This window comes from Calypte anna, chromosome 1 (genome assembly GCF_003957555.1).
Source record: "Calypte anna isolate BGI_N300 chromosome 1, bCalAnn1_v1.p, whole genome shotgun sequence".
Taxonomy (NCBI): Eukaryota; Metazoa; Chordata; class Aves; order Apodiformes; family Trochilidae; genus Calypte; species Calypte anna.
The window spans coordinates 93,181,132-93,201,430 of NC_044244.1; the positions used below are offsets into that span (position 1 = coordinate 93,181,132).

The 20,299-nt window shown below is 38.5% G+C and overlaps 1 protein-coding gene across 1 annotated transcript in view; it reads right to left on the reverse strand.

The window, feature by feature from the left end:
• Positions 1-1,044: 1,044 nt before the first annotated feature.
• POU2F1 (POU class 2 homeobox 1) overlaps positions 1,045-20,299 on the reverse strand; it is a 117,750-nt gene continuing 98,495 nt past the window's right edge. The window contains exons 8-16 of the mRNA XM_030468320.1: positions 17,113-17,207; positions 14,626-14,799; positions 10,839-10,980; positions 8,677-8,822; positions 7,703-7,882; positions 4,934-5,039; positions 4,157-4,502; positions 3,245-3,333; positions 1,045-1,649 (exon numbers count right to left, since the gene is read on the reverse strand). Coding sequence (XP_030324180.1) covers positions 1,339-1,649; positions 3,245-3,333; positions 4,157-4,502; positions 4,934-5,039; positions 7,703-7,882; positions 8,677-8,822; positions 10,839-10,980; positions 14,626-14,799; positions 17,113-17,207 — 1,589 coding nt within the window. The 3' untranslated portion in view covers positions 1,045-1,338. The remainder of the gene's footprint in view (positions 1,650-3,244; positions 3,334-4,156; positions 4,503-4,933; positions 5,040-7,702; positions 7,883-8,676; positions 8,823-10,838; positions 10,981-14,625; positions 14,800-17,112; positions 17,208-20,299) is intronic.

The following is a 20,299-nucleotide window of genomic DNA, read 5'->3' on the forward strand; positions in this document are numbered from 1 at the left end:
GTGTTTGCATAAATGAGTGGTAACTTCTGTTCTCAAATTTTTGGCTTCTGTGTTTCACAGCCAGAAGCACTTTTTTTACTTGAAAAGGAATATTGCTATGAATAGGGAGAGCCTGACCTTTTGGAATCCTGTACCAATCTACCTATCGGGAATCAAGGACAGTAAATGCTGCTTTACCTACTGCCAATTAGCTGGGACAACTTGGCATTTTTTAACTATTTGTGTATTCTCTTTAACTATTTGTGTATTCTCAAAATCAAATCAATAGAACAGAAGTGCCATCAGTATATCACACAATCTGGACTCAGGAGGTCAAATCCCTCTCTCTGAATTAAAACAGAACCATGAACACAAAGCTAAGAGCAGAATTTGGCCATTTTGTCTAAGTAATTCAGAGAAGGAGAACTGCAGTTGAGAACTAATTTCCCACCTCTGCTAAAAAAGCATAGACCAGCCTGGAAGTTTGCACATATTGATCTCTACTGCTACACTGAGCTTCCTGCACAAATTATGAACATAAATTTTTCTGACCCCTGTAAGTAACCATCAGACAAATTCAAGGATGAGGACACTGTTCAGAACATTCCCAGAAGATTAATTAGGACAGAAAGTCTATTTGTGCTCCATTCTTCCTCTCCACCCTCCCACCCTCCCTCCATGGCATGGGAGCTCGCTGAAAATAATCCAGGAGCAAAAGACAAACGCGTCCAAACTATATATATAAAAATAATAATAATAATAATCATAATAATAATAATAAGAGATACACCAGTAATACAGGCCTGCCTAAATTGTACCAGTTAAGAAAGGAACCCCCAACACAATTGATACGATTATAAACACCTTGTATGACATACGGCCTGTACAACAGACCTATAAAATGATAATTAAAAAAGAAAGATATTTAGACCAAAAAGAAAGAAGAAATCCCCCTTCCTATGTTTGAACTGATAACCCACCTTAACTTGTCATTGTGACTGCTGGAAATGATAAGTAGTCCTTTCACTTTTTTTGTGAATTTTTTGTTTGTTTTTTGTTTTTTTGTTTTTTTTACATTTTTGGTTAGAAAGTTCTCCGATCCATGAAGCGATCCTGAAAAGACAGTGTTTATTATAAAATTAGGCAAATGTCTGTCCCAGCTGTAAATCCTTCCTGTTTTCCTTTTGTTTGTTTTTTGTTGGTTTTGTTGTTTTTTTTTTTTAATATTTTTTCCTTCTCTCCCTTGTCCCCAGCAACACGGCGAGAGGATGCCCATCACATTTTCAGTTTATAAACCCCGCTGGCAGCCAATCCCACCGCACAGTGGCACAGACTGCTGGCAGCACAGCTCCGCCCGGCTCACTGTGCCTTGGAGGCAGTAGTGGTGGTGGATGTGGCCCCACTCGCAGAGGCCACCGTGAGGAGAGAGTTCTGGATGGACTCAGCTGAGGTGGAGGTGGCGTGAAGGCTGGCGACTGGTCCAGAGGCCCCTGCGGAGGCTGCAGCTGCAGAGACCAAGCTAACCGGGTTGCTGGTGAGCAGAGAAAGGTTCTGAGGGTTCAGGAACAGAGGGGCAGTGACGATGTTAGGAGTACCTCCGGCATTGGCAAACACCAAGTTTCCAGTTGCATCCAGTGATGTTATTGGAAGAGAGCCACCGGATGCAAGAGCTAACAAGGGAAAATTGAGCGGGGAGGAGATAACATTAGCAGTAAGCAAGAACAGAACCCTCACGGTTGAAAAGACCTCTAAGATCACCAAGTCCAACTGTCAACCCAGAAAAAAAACCACCATGCCCACTACAGCATGTCTGGAAGTGCTTCATCTACACACTTTTTGAATAGCTCCAGCGAAGGTGTCTCCACCGTGTCCCTGGGCAGCCCATTCCAGTGCCTGACTACTCTTTCAATAAAGAAATTCTCCCTAATATCTAGTCTAAACCTTCCTTGATGTAGCTTCAGGCCATTTCCTCTAGCCCTGTTGTTATTTCCTTGGGAGAAGGGGCCAGCACTCACCTCACTACAACCTCCTTTCAGGCAGCTGTAGAGAGCAGTTAAGGTCTCCCCTCAGCCTGCTCTTCTCCAAACTAAACAATCCCAGTTCCCTGAGCGTCTCCTCATAGGACTTGCTCTCTACCCCATAAATAATGCCTAAAAGTATGTGCCTAAAAGCAACTGGTCTCTGCATTTTCCTTTCTCTGTGTGCTCTCTACATTCCTTATAGTGTTGGGGTTTTTTCCCTAAAAAAAAAAGAAGAGTGGGCAAAACCTCGCAGATACGGAAGTGCCTCTGTTGTCTGCTGCTAAACTAATTCCCCATAGTGTCTTTCTTCATATCTTTAAGTGCAATACTGGTTTATGTTTCCTGCCACAGAAAACCTGTACATTCAGGCAACCTGTACTGGAAAGGGCTGAAATGAGCATTCACATGAAATAGCAGCTATCACAAGATAAAGATGTAAGCCTCAGCATAATATTTTAAATGCTTACATACAACTACTGTTACAACTTATTCTCACCAATCTACAGGGTTCCGTCTGCTTTAGATAAAGATTTCCTAAATTTATCTGTGACACTTTATGAAATGCTTCCTTCTTATACTGTGGTAAGAAGATTTAGGCTACTTTAGAGGATATTTGAATACATAGGCTAGCTAGCTCTTCAGGGACTAGCATCATCTAGTTTTTACAGATTACAAACTATGAACTGGGAACAACTCTTGCAAAAGTTGGAGGAAACTGTCTGCATGGTACTTCCAAAATAAATCTCTAGTCCACTGGATAAGGTTTTATGAATTTAAAGTTCTACATAAGGACTTCAGAAGGTAGGGGTTTTTTTGAAATATGTCTGAGGACAAAAAATCATGATCAAGTCTTCCTCAGAACTGCCATCCTAACAGATCTCAAAACAACAAAACTCTGCTCAAGCTTATGCTAGCAGAGCTATAAAAAGCAGATGTCTAACCTGCTAGAGCTACATGCCAATGAGGGGAGGATAACAAAATAAATTCTAGATTACATTCAATATCTTAAATACCTCCTGATCATTACAAGACCATACACACTTCTAAACCCCTTTCTGAAGTTGCACCTGCTCTTAGCTCTGTGATACGTAAAATATATTTGCACACTTACAATTTTGTAAGACATTTACTCCCATGACATTTATGTCCAGTGCTAAGGAGTGAGTGTTCTTTTTATTACAGGAAAATAAAACACATAAACTGAAGTTGTATGACACAGATGCATTAAAACAAATGTTACTGACCTTGAATTGTTGCCAGTGTACTGTTGCTCATCAGGGCCGGGCTGAGAGCACCACCTAATGTCCCTGGATTGAGACTGAGTAAGGCACCTCTGCAGGAAACAAGATCATGGAAGAATAAACAAAGAAAAAGGGAAGCAGCATTACTTTTAAGGAAAGGTAGTCAGAGGTACATCTTATTTAAAAAAAATTAAAAAGTGTGGGGAGTGGAACAGGAGCAAGGAGAAAGGAAAAAACAGAGATTCAGGGCTGATTTTAATTTATTTTAGTTTTTTCTTCATGATGTCTTGAGTAGATGATGTCTTTCAGCTATGTGGCTAGCAACATGCCTAAAGTAGAGACACTGTAAATTCATTATTAGTATAGATTGTTGCTGTAAAAGATTCTTGTAAAGTATTTTGGGAAAACTACCCTCATCTCCAAAATTCAGGTAGGAAAGATGTAAATCAAAAGGAACTGAAGGAACAAATAATCATCTCAGAGCAACATTTTTAAACTAAAACTTCAATACATCATCATGCATTTTTTACAGCTTTTTGCTCAGGATGGAGAAATGAATACAGAAGTGTGAATTGGATATAGGCTCTCTCTCCATTTTACAATTAATAGAAGAGATTCCGTCATTCATTGACAAGTTGCAGGTCTTAAGTTCTGTAGTGGGATGGTTCACTTATCAACATTGCTGCAACCAAGCATTCATGTCTGTAAAGTGAAAATGGTATTTGCATATGTTGATGGGAATTACCATTTACTTAATTACCATCTGTAAGTAAACCTTGAAAATTTGAGATAAACTACGCTAGAACTCTAAGTGAATTACCAGAAAATAGTGACACACAAGAGCAGTTGATCTCACGAATTCTCCTTCCCTTTTCTGTCACCTCACCTAAAAGGGTGTGAAAAATTCATCCTTACCCAGCTGCAAACTGTGAGGATGCCATCAAGCCTGGGTTTAGTCCTGCTGCAGCAGCCATGGCAGCAAGACTTGCATTTGCAGGCAACTGTGCAGCTCCTTGTAACGCAGCTGCTGCTGCTGTTTGCAACCCTGATGCCGTTACCATCACCTGGCTGGTCCCAAGAGGGGAGGACAAGGGAGTGGAGGTTGTCTGTGTTGTGCTGGTCTCACTGGCACTGGATGCCTCTGAAGTCGAGGCTGAGGCAGAAGGGGAAGGACTCAGGGAGGGAGATGTCACTGCTGAAGAAGCTGGAGGTGCTGTTGAAATCACTGTTGCCGTGTTGTTGGAGGTGGTTTCTGTTGTCCCTAGAAGATTTATTTGGGTTAGATCAGTACAAAACACAGGTATGACTGAACAGAAACCAGTATCCACCAGAACTGAACTGCACATGCAACTGAAAGGGAGACAAACACACATTTATGTAGGACCATAAAGCATCAAGGGTCCAAATGAGAAGGCTCATCCTACAATCAAATGACACTTGCCAGCAGGACGCTAAGGAGCTTTAGAAATTAGCAATGGCATATAGAATATCTCATTTCAGTATCACCTGTGATTTTATCCCCAGAAAAGTTAAATGAATAGTCACAAAGACCTAGTTTCCTAGTGGAGTAACAAGAAACAATGACAAGAATGTTCTGGGATACCTGTGACCAATACTGAATGACATTCTGAAGAGTTTAAAAGGAGAAAATTGTAGAGGTTAATGTGGGGGGCAAGAGAAATCAACCCTTACCTGTGACTGACAGACTAGTTACAGCAGAACTGGTTAGAGGGAGCACAGGATTGACAGTCAGGGTTGTAGCTGCACTGCTAGTCACAAGGCTTGGCGTGGTTGCCACCTGGAGGTTAAAAAAGAATACAACTGCTCAACTGTTAAACAATAAAAAGAGTTAACTACAATACTTGGACTTCTTTCTTACCATCCTCAGCTGAGGAAGTTAACAGGGAAATACTGCATAAAACCCTAATTTTTTTGTAATTACATTACTTTATTATTCATTGGACCAGCCAGAGTACTTTCTCTAATTACCAGCAATATCTTTATTCTTAATCATTCAGTACTTGAAGGGAGATAGATCCATTACAACCATACTGTCTTAAGACTGCAAGTTAGCCCTCCTTCTCTGCCTCCCTCTGAGAACAGCACCTTATTTTAATAGTCACTCTTACAGTTTTACAAAATATATTATTCTGTCATGGCTTTTGTTTTTTTAAATCTTGTTTAAACATCTTTTCAGATCCAAATCTCTTCCTCTGATAAAATCATTTACATGTCCCAGCATTATCAAAGGTATTTAGGGTAATGTGTTTACATGGATAAACAGAATAACATTTCACTTTTACTCAACCAAATTATAAGCTCTCCTTTGACAAGTTTCCTTGTGCTAGAAGAAGGATCTTAGAATTTTAAAACATTCAAATGACATTAGCTAATTTTACTTGTGGACAGCTTATTACAAGAAAGCTACAGCACACTGAAGACATCACCAATAAAAAACACAGAAGATTTAAGACTAGAGGAACTAGCTTATGAGGAAAAATTATATATAAAGAGGGAAAGGACTTTTTATGGACAAGAAATGGTGTTCAACAGCAATATCTGAAAGCTGTTATACATCAATGAGAGAAATGAAACCTTTAGAATTGCCCAAGAGAACATAGCCAAGTATATAGGCTAAAGCCTTCCTCCTTTCCCCTCTTACCTTAAGTTTATTATCAAAGAAATCTCTTTCATGCTGCATATCCTCTTACAGGAAGTCAAATGCTTCATGCATTTTAAACAAGACTGAGGCAACTGGGACAGATCCAAAAGCTTTCTGCACATCTTAAACAGGGTATGAAATAAAGGCAAGCTAGACACATAGGACACCTCCCCCTAATGCAGCCCAGACACTGTATCTGTCATCTGTCCACCCAACAGTTAAGGTCAAGGTCACAATCCATATTTCAGGGCAGTGAATGACCTAGAATTACTACAGCTAACCCTGTGGTCACAAAGACTGACTTTAGCCAATGCAAAAATAGGGTGCTATGTAAAGGAGCATTCTCCTCCAATCCTGCTACAAAGTCCAGTGCAGCAAGGCTACCAGTCAGATTGGTAATGTAACCATACTGAAAATACATCATTGTTCTTCAAACCATTTGCAGTCAAACTAGAAAACTAAGCCAAATTATCCTATGGACACATCATCTCCAGAGCCGACACAAGGAATAAACAAAGCACATAGTCAGTGAAGTATGGGGGCAACAGGACTGGAATATCCATTTGAGTGGTAGCACAGCCTTACAATAAGAAGAAAGAAGATGATAAGCAGCAGCTTACAATGAGTGAAAATGCTTAGTGAAACATCGCTGGAAAAATGGAGACTGTGATTAATGCCTCAGTTTTTTTCAATGACAGTTTATAGTAAAAGGGAAATTTACATAGGAAAGCTTTCTTAAGTTGCAGTCTGAGTAAACTTGTGTGGTTACTAAAACACGCTATCATAAATCTCACTGTGTTCTGCTTTGGTGGCAAGGCATACAACCCTGCTTTCCAATTGGGAAAAAAAAAAAGAAAAAAAAAACTATAAAAAAAAGACTAGGTACATTTAACACATCCCTTCCCTTGAAACAAAAGGTTGCATGCACACGTCCTCAGACATAGATGAGGGGAAATCATAACACATAACCAAAATTAATGGTTTAATGAAGAACTGGAAGATATTAGCCACTACAGTGATGAGGGTGGAATAAATACTACAAAAGGACAGCTACAGCTACATAAATTCCACCACATTCCTATTAGCATAGCTACTATGAAATCTAATAGCTACTGTTTCTATTTATGAAAACAGACCTCCATGGACATTGGTAGCAAAGGAGCTGAAGGAACCTTGATGCATGTGTTTTGTTACTCTTATTTTCATGAAGTTTGTGTTTACCTGAGGCAAATACAAGTGTGCGAAATTAATTACATGAGTATTAGCTAAAATTGTCCCTTTGTTCCACACCTTTTTTATATAAAACATTCCTGACTAAAAGTGACACCCGTGGTATTACTGGATTTGTGTGACTTCAGTCTCCAAATGATATGTTCTAGTGCAGCTCATTTACTTATCACAGCAGCCAAAATAAGAGGGAAGGAGTTGACTGTTAAGCATTTTTATTTACTATTACTTCACCAAAAAGTTCAGCCACGAGAGAAAGTCCAGATACAAACTGGAGTCACTATCTGGAGTATGTTCAAAGCAATAACCCCAAATACAAATTTGCTAGTCAGAATATTTACTCCGGAGCTGACTGAATCAAACACCCAAACTGAAGTCCCAACTAGTGTTTGATTTGTAAGCATTATCTCTTATACAGTATACAAGTAGGATACTCAAAATGCCAGTAAAACCTGAATTTGTGAGAACAAGTCTGTTGTACAAAGAAGGTGTAGCATGCACAACTTCCACAGCAAGTACAGTAAAACTATGTCTTTCACTGATCCTTGTCAACACAGGTTCTTGATTCTTACCAGTGAGGTTGGGCATGGGAAAATTGCTTTGATGGGTGAGCTGCTGGTTCCACCACTGCTGGGTGGGTTGATCCTTTTCTCCTTCTGGCGCCGGTTACAGAACCAAACGCGGATCACCTCCTTCTCCATGTTTAGCTGGTCGGCTATCATGGTGATCTCATCCGAGGTAGGCTTTTGGTTCTGAGAAGAGGAAAAAACACTTGAAAAGCTGTGACATTAACTTATGAAGTTTTATATTATAGCTTCTTCTTCACTCGGCAGAAATCTCAGCAGGATATTTATATTCAGGATCTGGTCAGTGGTACAGTAGAGACAGACCATAATGGATACTTCTGCCCTCCATCTCCTTTCAACATTTCTAACAATAGTAAGCTGTGTTCCTCAGAGGTGGGTGATGAAGACTAAGCTCACATGCTGCTTTATGAGAGAAGGGATCTAACTTCCGAGTTAATCCTCCAAGTAATTCTAGACATTGATACGGAAATCATTCTTTCAGCATCTCTTAAGAAGGAAGAAGAGAGATTAACTACAGCAACAGTCAATGAGCCCCCAGTAGTCTAGGCCTATAATGAAAGACAGGTAGATTGAATGGGCTACTTAAAGAGGTTACCTGCCCATACAGCTGCACAAAGTGCCTAACTAGGCCAGCTAAAATCCTGGTATGACGTATGTTCAGACTGTCACCGCACTTATTCATACTTAGATCTATGGCTTTTTTTCTTGGAATGTAAAATCACAAAGTCAGTAAATTTCAAGATCCAATGAGGTTTTTTGAGGGGTTGTGTCCCTTTTTTTTTTTTTTTTTCAGGTGAAGTAGACATTGATGCACACTTCTTGGCACAGTCTTTGTGTTCACCTGATTTAGTACAAGCACCTTCCTAAATAGCACAGTAATGGGGTTCACTGACAGACACTTGGCTGAGCAAAGTTTTTTCATTTTCTTGTAGACTGAGCAGAGCAACAAGATCACAGACCTCCAGGAAACTCTTCTCTAAGGCCACACGTATGTTGGTCTCTATGCTGGTGCGTTTCTTCCTCCTACGGTTCAAGCCTTCAATCCCCTGCCCTGGGGAATTCAGGGCACTTGGGCTGGAGAGAGTTGAATCAGAAGAGAGGTTTTCTGGAAAAAAAAAGGTAAGACAAATCAGAACATTTTATTTGAATGTAGTGCAGTCTACTCCAAGTGTTCCTCACCTGTGCAAAGTATATTTAAACCCACTCTCTATCAAGTCTACCATCAGCCCAGCACTGCCAAGGCCACCTTATCTCATTCCAGCCCATATTCATTCACTGCAAGTCACAGTTTACATGAAAAAAGCAGCAACTGATAGACATTAGGCACTGCTGTAAATCACAAGCAATTACACAAATATCTTAGCAGCCTGAAATTTCTTTTACCCACTCTGCAATACACTAGAGGAAGTTCATAGCCAGGTTCAGTGTGCAGGCTCTTCTTTCTGGAGAATGTAGCAGATACTCAGTGCCAAGCAGTTCTACTGAACAGCCTACAAACCTGTCAGCTCCCCATCCTTAGCTTCTCTAGGTCTCTAGCTGTCAACCCCTAACGCAGTCTTTCTGGCTCCCCAGAAGAACCAAGACAACACATTTGACTCTGCTTTGTAGCAGAAAGTGCAAAATAACCCATGGACAGGTTCCAGCAGGGAATTTAAACAGATTGATTAATTATGGCTGAAGTTCCCTCACTGCACTGGGGTTTGTGGATGGTAAGCAGCAGTCAAATTTCACAATGCTTAAGAAAATTCTGGTAGGCTCAAATGGGCAAATACATTCAGTTCATTATTTTCTAGACTTCTTTTTTTTTCAGGTAGCCATAAATGTGCAAAAAACCCCTCTCCATCCTGCAAACCCCACAGAACAAGATGAGTTCCATAATACTAAGTTCTCCAACACTCCAATGTATTGTAGTGGAAGGAATCATAACTATGCTTCTGTCTGCTTTTTGCCTAAAAAAAGTAGCCTTTAAAGTAATCTGTATCTTTCTTCCAAAGATCTTCATTAAACTGAATCAAAGACAACGGTTCCCACCTTCCAGACTGCAAAGAATCCTGATACTGTTTATAGCCCTTAACTTTACAGATCCAAGAATTTCTTCTGGCTAGCAGAAAAAGGAATGGAGGAAAAGCAGGAAAACTACGATATTCCTTGCAGCACCATACTTACTCAGCGTTGCAAGGTTTTGGGACCACTGGCCTGTGGACCACAGTGAAGGCTTTTATGTTTTCTCTCAGATTTAGACAACTTAATGACAAGCCCTGTCAGCACAACAGAAAGACACTTCCTTCTTTCAATGCAGGAGGAATTTTCAACACTGCATCCAATTACTTTCAAAATTTCAGAGAATACTGTAAGTGCCAGCATAAAGCTATCTTCATTTTGTCAAAAATAGGAAGGCACACACCACCCATGCCATCTGTTTAGCAGATCCATCAGTTTTATACTAGGTTTAGTGGAATACTTGGAAGAAAAAAACGGCTGACAGCAGTCTTAAACTCCTTCTATCCTAACATCTAGTGCCACTATCCAAAACTCCTTTGGCTGGTGGGAAAAAAAAAGAACACTAACAACATTAATATCATTAATAACTTATATCACAGGAAAAAAAATCTGTAAGAATAAAGGTAAAACCTAAGCCACAAAAAACTCCCTCTGCAGGGAGAAAGAGAGTGTTTATATGGGCCCTGGGAGAGCCATGAAGAGAAAGCACATAGGGGTGTGGGATGAGATGAAGGCAAGAAGCTCTGCCTGCTGAAACAACAAACCATGCAAACCTTTCTCTATCACATATCTGAAAAAAAAAGCTAGAAGAGGATTAGAAGTTATTTGCATTAACATACATGAAGGAGGGAAACCATGGCACATTATACCTCATTCCATGCAATTATTCAGCTGGTTGCAGAACACAATTCTGAAAGTTCAATGCTGGAATGATTTTGGATGAGTACGGGCATATGGAAAGTATGGACTCTTATTCCTACACCCCTGTTTGTCCCATGGCGAGCTATGAGAATTGGTGGCTTCATAAAACCATAAAGGTGCAAACGAAGCAGTTTTTCAGGGCTTTTCAGAATCCTATAGATTTTGCATGTCTGGTGAAGAAATACACAGATTCATTCACCTGCATCATTGAGCCACTTTTCCAGAAGTGGCTTTAACTTGCACATGTTCTTAAAGCTGAGGTTCAAGGCTTCAAAGCGAGAGATGGTAGTTTGGCTGAAGTCATTTCCATAGAGTTTGCCCATAGCGAGCCCAACATCACCCTGGACAAAGAAAGAAAAAAGGGATTCACTAACACAGGCACTTCCAAAGCAAGGAATCCTGTCAGATTCTTGTGTTCTCTTAAGTGACTCCACTGCTGTGTGGGATTTTGGTTTCACAGAAACTTGCTCAGTGCTACCAATATCCAGGCTAAAGCAAATAATCATAAAGAAATACCAAACCTCTGTCAGCTCAATCATGTAGCTTTCCAGGAAATCCTTGATGCTTTGTCTTCTTAGCATTATCACTGAGCAAAACATCCCACTGAATGTAATAATTTTTTCTTAGTTCTTTAAAATATGCAAAGGTCAAGATATCTTTAGAAGCAGATTTAAGTACCTATATATTTCATACCAATGAAGAAAAGTGCAAAATAAGCAGAAATGCAATGAATTCATGTTCTCAAATTAGTAGGAGACACTCTTGAAAAGATGTCTGCAAGCATATATCCCATTTAAATAGATACAAAAATATTCTTATCTGAACTTTTAGTATCTTCTGAAGTTTGAACCCAGTTTCTTCCCTCAGACACACATTTCAACGCAGACAAGAAGTTGAATCATTTCAAAAAGTGATTAACTGAAGTCTTCACTACCATTACCCATTTGCCAAAAAGCTATCCAAGAGATTTACAGCTGTCTTTACATCCATTATTGCTTTTCAAAACTCAGTTTTAGCTAGGTATCAGACATTTTGCTTATCCTAATATATACCCACATATCATACTTGGAAAGTAACATGAACACTAATAAAATCCCTTCTTGATTGTAGCTATCAAAAAAATAAAATATTTTCTTGTTTTGTTTTAAAGATGGAAGGTTCAACTCATTGAAAAATTGTAATAATTTATTAATTATGCTAGTTGGGCTAAAGTAGTTTAACCTTTTTTTTTTAAAAACACCAAGAAGTATGGAAAGTCTAGAAGAATAGATGGAAAAGCTTGAACACAGTTAGTGGAACTTAACTGCAAGTGGATTAGTAGGATTTTGTGTAAATCTTGCTTTCTATCCTTTTAGGTTAGGATCCACAACCACAGCTTGATTCAAGTGTACTAATAGCATGCAGAGTGGCCACATCCAAGAAAGGAAGCAAACAATCTCTGGTAAGCTTAGTAAATCATGCAAGTTGTGTAAAGAAAACCATTTTCTTCCTAGAAGAGGACCAGAACAATTGGTTTGTACGCTTGTCAATCAGATGGAAGATGGAAACTTACATTTATACCTCTATCCATATGCTGGGATTCTGTGCATTTTATAACTCAGAAATCATTCTGAGGGAAGTTACATGAATGCTCTACAGGGTTTACAAAGAAGAAAACCTAGCTATGTAAACCATTTTAGAGATTGATTTATGTCTCGGCAGGAAAGAGTTATGAAATTTGTTCTAGTCCTCCAACCAAATTTAATTCTGGCATTTATGTTGCTCTTACTAACATTTGTCATGTGATTTAATATGAAGTTAACCACTTCTTTGTCAACAGTTTTCAATGCCAAAAGGTAGCAGCATTTCAGCTGTAGGCAAAGGAATTTACATATTGGGATGAAAATTTATATATTGGAGTGGGCCACTGAAAGGATGGGTGGAACAGACAGACACACCTGATCTATTCTGTAGGTCAAATGAAGCTCCAGTACTAACTGAAACCGATTATAAGGAACATCATATTTGTGTGTACTGGTGTGTTAAGAAGCTCAGAAAAACCAGCAGAGGCAATACCTGCAATATTTACACTGTCTAAATGCTTACTTACACAATTTGAATGTGTACTGACCAATTAGTCACATCTGCAAAAATGCTAAGATGCAGGATGCTCACTGTCTCTGTATGTCAAACATGGAAATACTTTAAAGGAGAACAATTGAAAAAAAGAATTTAAATCTATTGCTGAGTTTTCGAGGGGGGGAAGGAGACAACTGCTGAAGTTCAAAAATGTTTATATTGCTCACAATACAGATTGTAGCAAGTTATTAAGTTTGCAATGAAAACTGAATCTTACAATTATTTTCAAAGGCAGGGGTGGCGCAAGTACGAAAAAGCTTACAGCACCACTGGAAATAAATTTCTTTTATCCTCTTAAAGGCAATCTATTTATCCAACTATATGACACCAAAGTAATAGGATTCTCTTAATTATCACTCAAATATGCAAGTAGGCAGAAATTATTAGAACTACCTAGTTATACACATACAAACTCAGAACAGGATGGGAGTGATCAAATATAATTTTATCTTTTTAATTTTTCTATAATTTTATTTTGTTTTAATTTATCACTTTCTCAAGATTCCCCTTTTTTAAGCTCAAAAGTAAGTACTGAATATAAGCTGTTGTGTTCATTTCCTCATCATGAAAATTCACAACAGGGTCAATAAAGAAGGGTTAACCCATAACTTGAAAAGTCTAGTTGAGCCTTTATAATCATCTCACAGCAAGGCAGTTTAAACATAATAACTAAAGATCTAAATGAATCTCCTTAGTCAGGCTATAGGGAAGCTATTGTATTTTACTCTATTCTGTTCTGCTCTATTCTAGCTTTTGTGTGTCCATCACTTGCATTTCTGTGCCTCCCTCTAGTGGAAAGAAGGGAGGGAAAGAGGCACACATGCCAGCAAAGTGCACTTCATTTTACTAAGAACATTCTGTTCTTGAGTTATTATTAGGATGCTGCCAGGAACTTTCATTATGAACCCTGATTTTTCAAACATTTAGGATCTTGCCAGAAAAATAAGTCTGACTTCAGCACATAATTTCAGCAAGAATAGATTTACTTATTCCAGGGAGGGGAGCAAATCACATATGCTAGATTGACTGCTCTGAGTTCAAACTTCTAAATACCTACTTTGGTTTTTGCATGCAATTTCTTCTAGCAAAAAAAAAAATGTTTATGCTTACCACAGACTCCTAACAAAATTATTTATTTACCTGGACAGATATTTTACTTTTACAGGGAAATAAAGGTTAATTTCCCTTTAACAGAATAATGGAACATTTAAATGCACTTTGCACCTCTAATTGTGTTCCTCATTTAACCATTTTCACTATGTTCAGCATTACTTTTCTTCTGTGCTATGGATATTTCTGAGCTTAAGCAAACTAAAACAAACCACAAGTCCAGTTCGCCTCTGTAAGGAGAAAACTTCAAAGTGACAGTTCTTTCAGGCTTTGTTTAGAAACCTTAGCAAAAGTATTAAATACAGAAATCATTGATGTTTAATAGGAAAATATGCTTGAAAGCTAAAAACCCTTTGACATCTAAAGCAACTCCACAGTTGTGACATACTTTTTAAACACACAGAGCAGTTAATTGTGCTGTATGATTTTTAGAACTTTGTACTTCTGAAGGCAGCTTTAAAGTACTTTGTTCCATTCATTTTATATCCTACAGAATGAATAGTGCACACGCAATGACATCTGGAGCTGGTAAATGCATGTACCTGCTGGGAAAATGGCTAGGCTTTAAAACCAACAGGGAAGTAAGATAGATGTACAACTTTTCCTCTCATTTCTTAGAAATCCCCTACACAAAGGCCAGAGCATAACCCTATTTAAGAAGGTTCTCCCAGGAAAAGGTGGAATTGTAGTCTCCCTCCAGACTTGAAAGATGAGACCTCAGATTCCACACTGTCAGGCACTAAGGTACGCAGTCTCACCTGAGTGAATCCAAGTTTGATCCGTCTTTGTTTGAAAGTCTTGGCAAACTGCTCAAGCTCCTCAAGGTCACTGGGCTCCTCCAAGCTGGGAGTGTCGATTCGCTTTGGTGTTGACTGGCTCTGTGGAAGTGGCTGAATGGGGGTCGCTGCTATTGTGCGTGTTGGGGTTGCTGGCTATTAAGATAGAGAGCATGGACAAGATGAAAATCAGACTTAAAAGAACAATCAGGAAAAATTAAATTCAGAAAAGGCATGTGAGGTTTCAGTGAGAAAGATCAATGAATCTGACATTACCGGAAACCTGAAAGTTCCTCCAATTTATTTACATTCTTCTCAAGAATGAGCAATCACAATCCAGAAAACTGTATTAGTATGATAGCCTTTTAAAATCTCTGTCAGAACCAATTAAAGAAAAGAGATGTTGAATGCAGCAGATAACCAACAACTTCTGCTTGCTACAGAAGCTGCTCAAAGAAAGGCTGAACATTCTTACTTGATATAGTTCTGTCATTTACAGACAGCTTGGCATTCATCCCCATTAATCATTTTAAAATTAAATTTACTGGTTGTGTGGGGTGGCAGATTGTCATCAGCCCAAAAGATTCAAGTCTCCTATTTTATCTTGGAACAGTGAGCACATACAGAAGCCACAAATACGGCAAGTTTCCCCTAATGCCATTGCTTTTGATTGACTCAGCTGTTCCAGTAAGAAAAAATAGATCCCCTTCTAACCTCTATGTTGATACTTGCAACAGTAAGAATGAATGTACTGGTGATACAAGAAATTGAAAAAAGCAACCTTCAGAAAACAATTCCATTTAGGTCACGTTTCTCTTCTCTATAAATGGCTAGTTTTCCAGGCAGTCTACACAATGTTCACTGTTCCTGAACGCTGGCATACTAGAGCGTTTTGCTATGCAACAGTAGTAAGAATCTGAAAAAACTTGAGCACCATGGAAAATATTCACAGGTGAACAAAATATATTGAGATCTGGAATTGTACAGTTCAGGCTTCATGTGCAACAGGAACATTGGAAGTATGTTTTTAGTGCATAAACCTACCTTCTCATATGCCATAGGTGGCCAACAATGCATAGATAAATCATTTAGTTAAATTCTATTCAGTTCAGCTGAGGCTCTTAACTAAAGATGACTTCATGCTTTTATGTCCTATGCTCAGTTCTGAAACTACAGACTCCTTCAGGGCAAATAAGAACAGCCTCAAGCCTACACAATGCTGCAGTTCTATGCAAAGTCTATGCAAAGGTCCAGAAATGGCTGTTCTAAAAGAAATGGCCTACATACAGCTAGGTCTTTATGTAGGTCCCTTATGTTGTTTTTCTCCTGGGTTAGTGAGGTTTTTCAGTGCACAGCAGATGGCAGAGGGAGGTCGGGATCTGTAATTCCATTACTTGAGAAATAATGTGATCACATATGATCTTTCTAGGATTGTAGATATATGTGTCACACTATAAAGGTTTTTTAATATTTTTAAATTTACATAAAACATAGTGGGCAATTACTGCAACACATCTTTACTTACTTCACACCCCTTATATAACTTATTTTCTTGTTGTAGTTTTGATACATTTTTTCAATTCAAATATAATCTTTAGTAAGGAGTCATGCTGCTAACTGAGGTATAAACTACAGAAGTGAGACAAATTCCATTTTCCACATGGTGCATGAAAAATACTATAGGTGGTTTAATAGAAAATGTAGTTTTCTAAGTCTCTAATAGACTTGGGCATGTTATTACAGACTAAAAAAATTCCTTTATGCAACCAAGTTGGCAGGAAGATATTGTATGGCATTACATGGTATCAGAGAAAAAACATGCTGTCATGTAACTAAACTGTACTGTACAACCCAAAGCAAAGCAGAATTAAATTTGCAGGCATGTGCAACTTTAAAATTGCATTTCTTACAGTCTGAAACTTAATCATAGGGCTTTAATATTTTAACATATATCTAACACAATATTTTAATGCATTTCTAACAGTCTCTTCACTTTCATAGAAGGTAAGAAGATTGCCAATGACTTAGCAATAACAGCAAAACAACTAGGCTATAATAAAGACAGATTACCACTGAAATCCTTAGAAAAAAAGATACTTGTCAGTAATCCCTTCTTTGAGGTTTTTAGGTAGCCCACACCTTCTCTGAATTTCACAGATTTCCTGTCCAAGACTGCCTTACAAGAAATCCAATGATGCTGTAGTGCCATTACCTCAAAATATCAACCCTGGAAATCTTCAGCTAAAAATAAAAATTTAGAACACATACATGCATGAAAAGAAGCACATTAGGGTGGGAACTACAAAACCGAAGTTCCTGATACATCAGGTCTAAACTGTATCTACCTAGGAAGACAAACTCACTATTAAAGCTACAGTATCTACTCTAGCACCTAATACAAAAGGTCCATTCACTTGCAATAGTTCAAATTCCCACAAAGAAGTCAGGAACTGTAGAAATCAGCCTGACCTGCGAGGCAAGGGTGATGCTTGGCTGAGACTGCAGGAGGTTGGCTTGGCTTTGCTGAGGTAGTTGCGTTAAGAGATTCTGCGCTTGCAGGAGACCTAGAGAGAGAAAAGGGCAGGTTTGGTTTGTCGTTTTAAAAGATCAGAACGTGAAATGACGGGAAACAAGGCTCTTGTTAAATAACAAAAGTTACAAAATATTGAGATGTGAGCCTTCATTTCATCCCACCATAGGTATCTTCCGACTTTGGACGTTTCAGTCCAAAAAACCCTTGCATTTTCCTGAAGTGTATGTGGCAACAGAAAGAGAAAAGTCTGTACTGTTCTTTGCAGAAAGAGTTTTTATGATCTAGGTTTTCCCAGTCCTGTGTTCAGGAATAATTTTTGCTTGCAGATTTTGGGTAAACCTCTTTGTGTACCCAAAAGCTGGCCAAGAATTAAGGAGCCATGCAAAAATAAACAACTGAACATTAATCCTTGTAACTGAATAATAATCAAACTACAAATTTGGCTCCTTGATAACCCTTCCTTCTCTCCATATCATTCCATGTCAGCTGCCTACCAAGAAGGCAATTTCCTCTGGCAAACTTAGACAGAGCACACCATAAGACAAAACAAGCCCAGATAATCTCCTTCTGGCTGAAATAAAGGAGAAATTTTTTTGAAAAGTAATCAGAGCTTATTGTTTAGGTAAGATATTGAACAGTGTTTAAATTGTACTAATAGAATAAATATTACACCGAATATATTAAAACCCTTGCTATTATGAAAAGGCAACAACATTACAGTTATACTTGATGATCTTAAAGGTCTTTTCAAGCCAAAACTCTTTTATAATGAAAGAACAGTTGGGACTGATGCAAGCAATATGTACAATATACTGTCATTCTAAAAATAAATTCTCTTCCAGCTTTATCAAATCTCTCAGGAAACTGGGATATATTCTTGCATCTATTTAACTAGAAGATATCTGATTTTTTTTTCTTTTTCTAATACTAAGATTTACATATATTTAAGAGATAAGAATCTTGGTAAAAAATATACCTACACTTAGTCAACTTGTTCAATTTTATTGTGAAAAATACTACTGCTATTCTTCAGGTAACTCCTGGCTATGAGTACAATAATTTAAAACCCTGACTAACTAATCTTACTCTTCATAGACATTTTCAACATAGAGAGTTCCTAAAACAAGGAGGGAATGCTATCATGACCACAGATAGGTACTATGGCCACTCAGAGGAGAGAACACCAAATAAGCACCACTTAAATTCTATAATTTGAGTTTGGTGAGACCACTCAATCAGGGTACACCACTCATGACTAGCTACCTCTTAGCAGACAGGGGATACAGGAACTTAAAAATTCACAAATATTGAGTAGTTTTATGGATGCTTTATGTTAAGGTCACAGGGGACACGAAAACAGGGACTACCACAGGATAGGAATGAGAAAAATCTATCCTCAGTGAGGGGTATGCAACTACAAAAAAGTTATCTTCTGACAGAGATATTACAGTTTCATGGGGGTTTTTTTTGTTTGGTGGTTTGTGGGTTTTTTTTAAACCAAGTATTGAATATGTATTTTAAATAGAATGTGCTGCTACCAAAATGCTCAAGATCTACAGAACAAAGCCAGCTGCTTATGCGACATAATAGCACAGCACAGACAACTATGTAAATTTGCTTTGCACCACATAATCAATGTGTTCCAGCTGTGTTTTTGAAAATCCACAGCAAGGGAATGGATCAGCTTAAGGAACTTCTAAGACACACTGCTTTCTTTTTACAATGCAAATATTTGTTCACTTGAAAGATTATTTCAGCTACTCGAATCTAAGTATTAATTAGTGAACATTCACCTCTAACTGAAGAGGTTTTGACCTTCATTTAGCGACAGTGAATTTTAACTGACAGCTTGATATAGAACAGTGTAAGTCATCACACTGACCCTACAGAGTGGCTGACCAACAATGAAACAAAAAATAGGCAGCTGACAGTGACGACAATTGACCTTTAGTCCATTGGTAACACCATCGATCACAAGTTCCTGACTCATCTGATGACTGTAATCAGAGTAATTAGGACTGTCCTTTTGTGATGTTTTGTCTTCAAAGAAATCCCAGGGGATGTCTTCCTGGCAATAACACTTCTGCTGAAGAGCATGAGATGACAACACTCTTCCTTGTTTTATTCTCACTCATATGTTCTGAAATAATTATCACTGAAGGGCGACATAAAATAATCTGGACACCTCGTCTATTCATTTTTTACATCATTTAATCCTATTTAATAAATACCAGTACAAAGTGTCTCAGGAAGAAAATGGAGAAAGAACACAGTCAGTTCAATCTATAGCTGACTGAAGTAATAACCAGGGGATGGGGCCATAAGCAGCAACTCTTCCACTGACTGCAGACTTTTCAGACAGTTGCTGTGCACACACTTTGGACTCCTTTGGCATCCATGGGTAGGCAGCTGCGGTTTTGCTTTTTCTAATATGACTTGTACTAGCATAAGCTTCACCTTTGTTATTTTTCTGAGGATTAACTACTGGCCCACACTTTGGCCCACAATAACTGTAGTGACTTAACTAACAGGGCACATAGCACAGCCTCTTACATACAGAGTCTGTCCAAAACTAGGTGCAAGTTTGTGGGCAATACTAGATATGGGGAGAGTGGTCAAAAGATCAAAGTCTAGACAGGCTGGAAAAAATGGAGCCTCAAAGATCAATGTAGAAAGGTCCAATATGCTGCATGGGGTTGGAATAACCTTGTGTGTCAGTACGGGGTAGGCACTGGGCTGTATTTGCAACAATGCAGCCAGCAGGTCAAGGGTCATGATTCTTCCCCTTTATTTGGCACTTTTGAGGCCATATCTGGTGACCAATCAGCTTTGTGTTTCCCCATACAAGACACAGTGATATCCTGGATTTTCTAATTTCAAGGCTCACAATATTAAGACAAGGGAAGAGACGACTTCTAAGATGACTAAGATGGGACTTTATTACTGTCTTCAAAGAGAGAAAAGGACACTTCTTCAGGGTGCACAGTAACAAGAAGCAACAGACTCAGAAAAGCCCACCTTCATACATAGAAATTTTTAAAAACTATTTTTTATTGGTTTGGGTTTTGGTTGGTTTTGGTTTGTTTTTTAACAATTAGAGTGGTAAGATTATTGGGGCAGGTG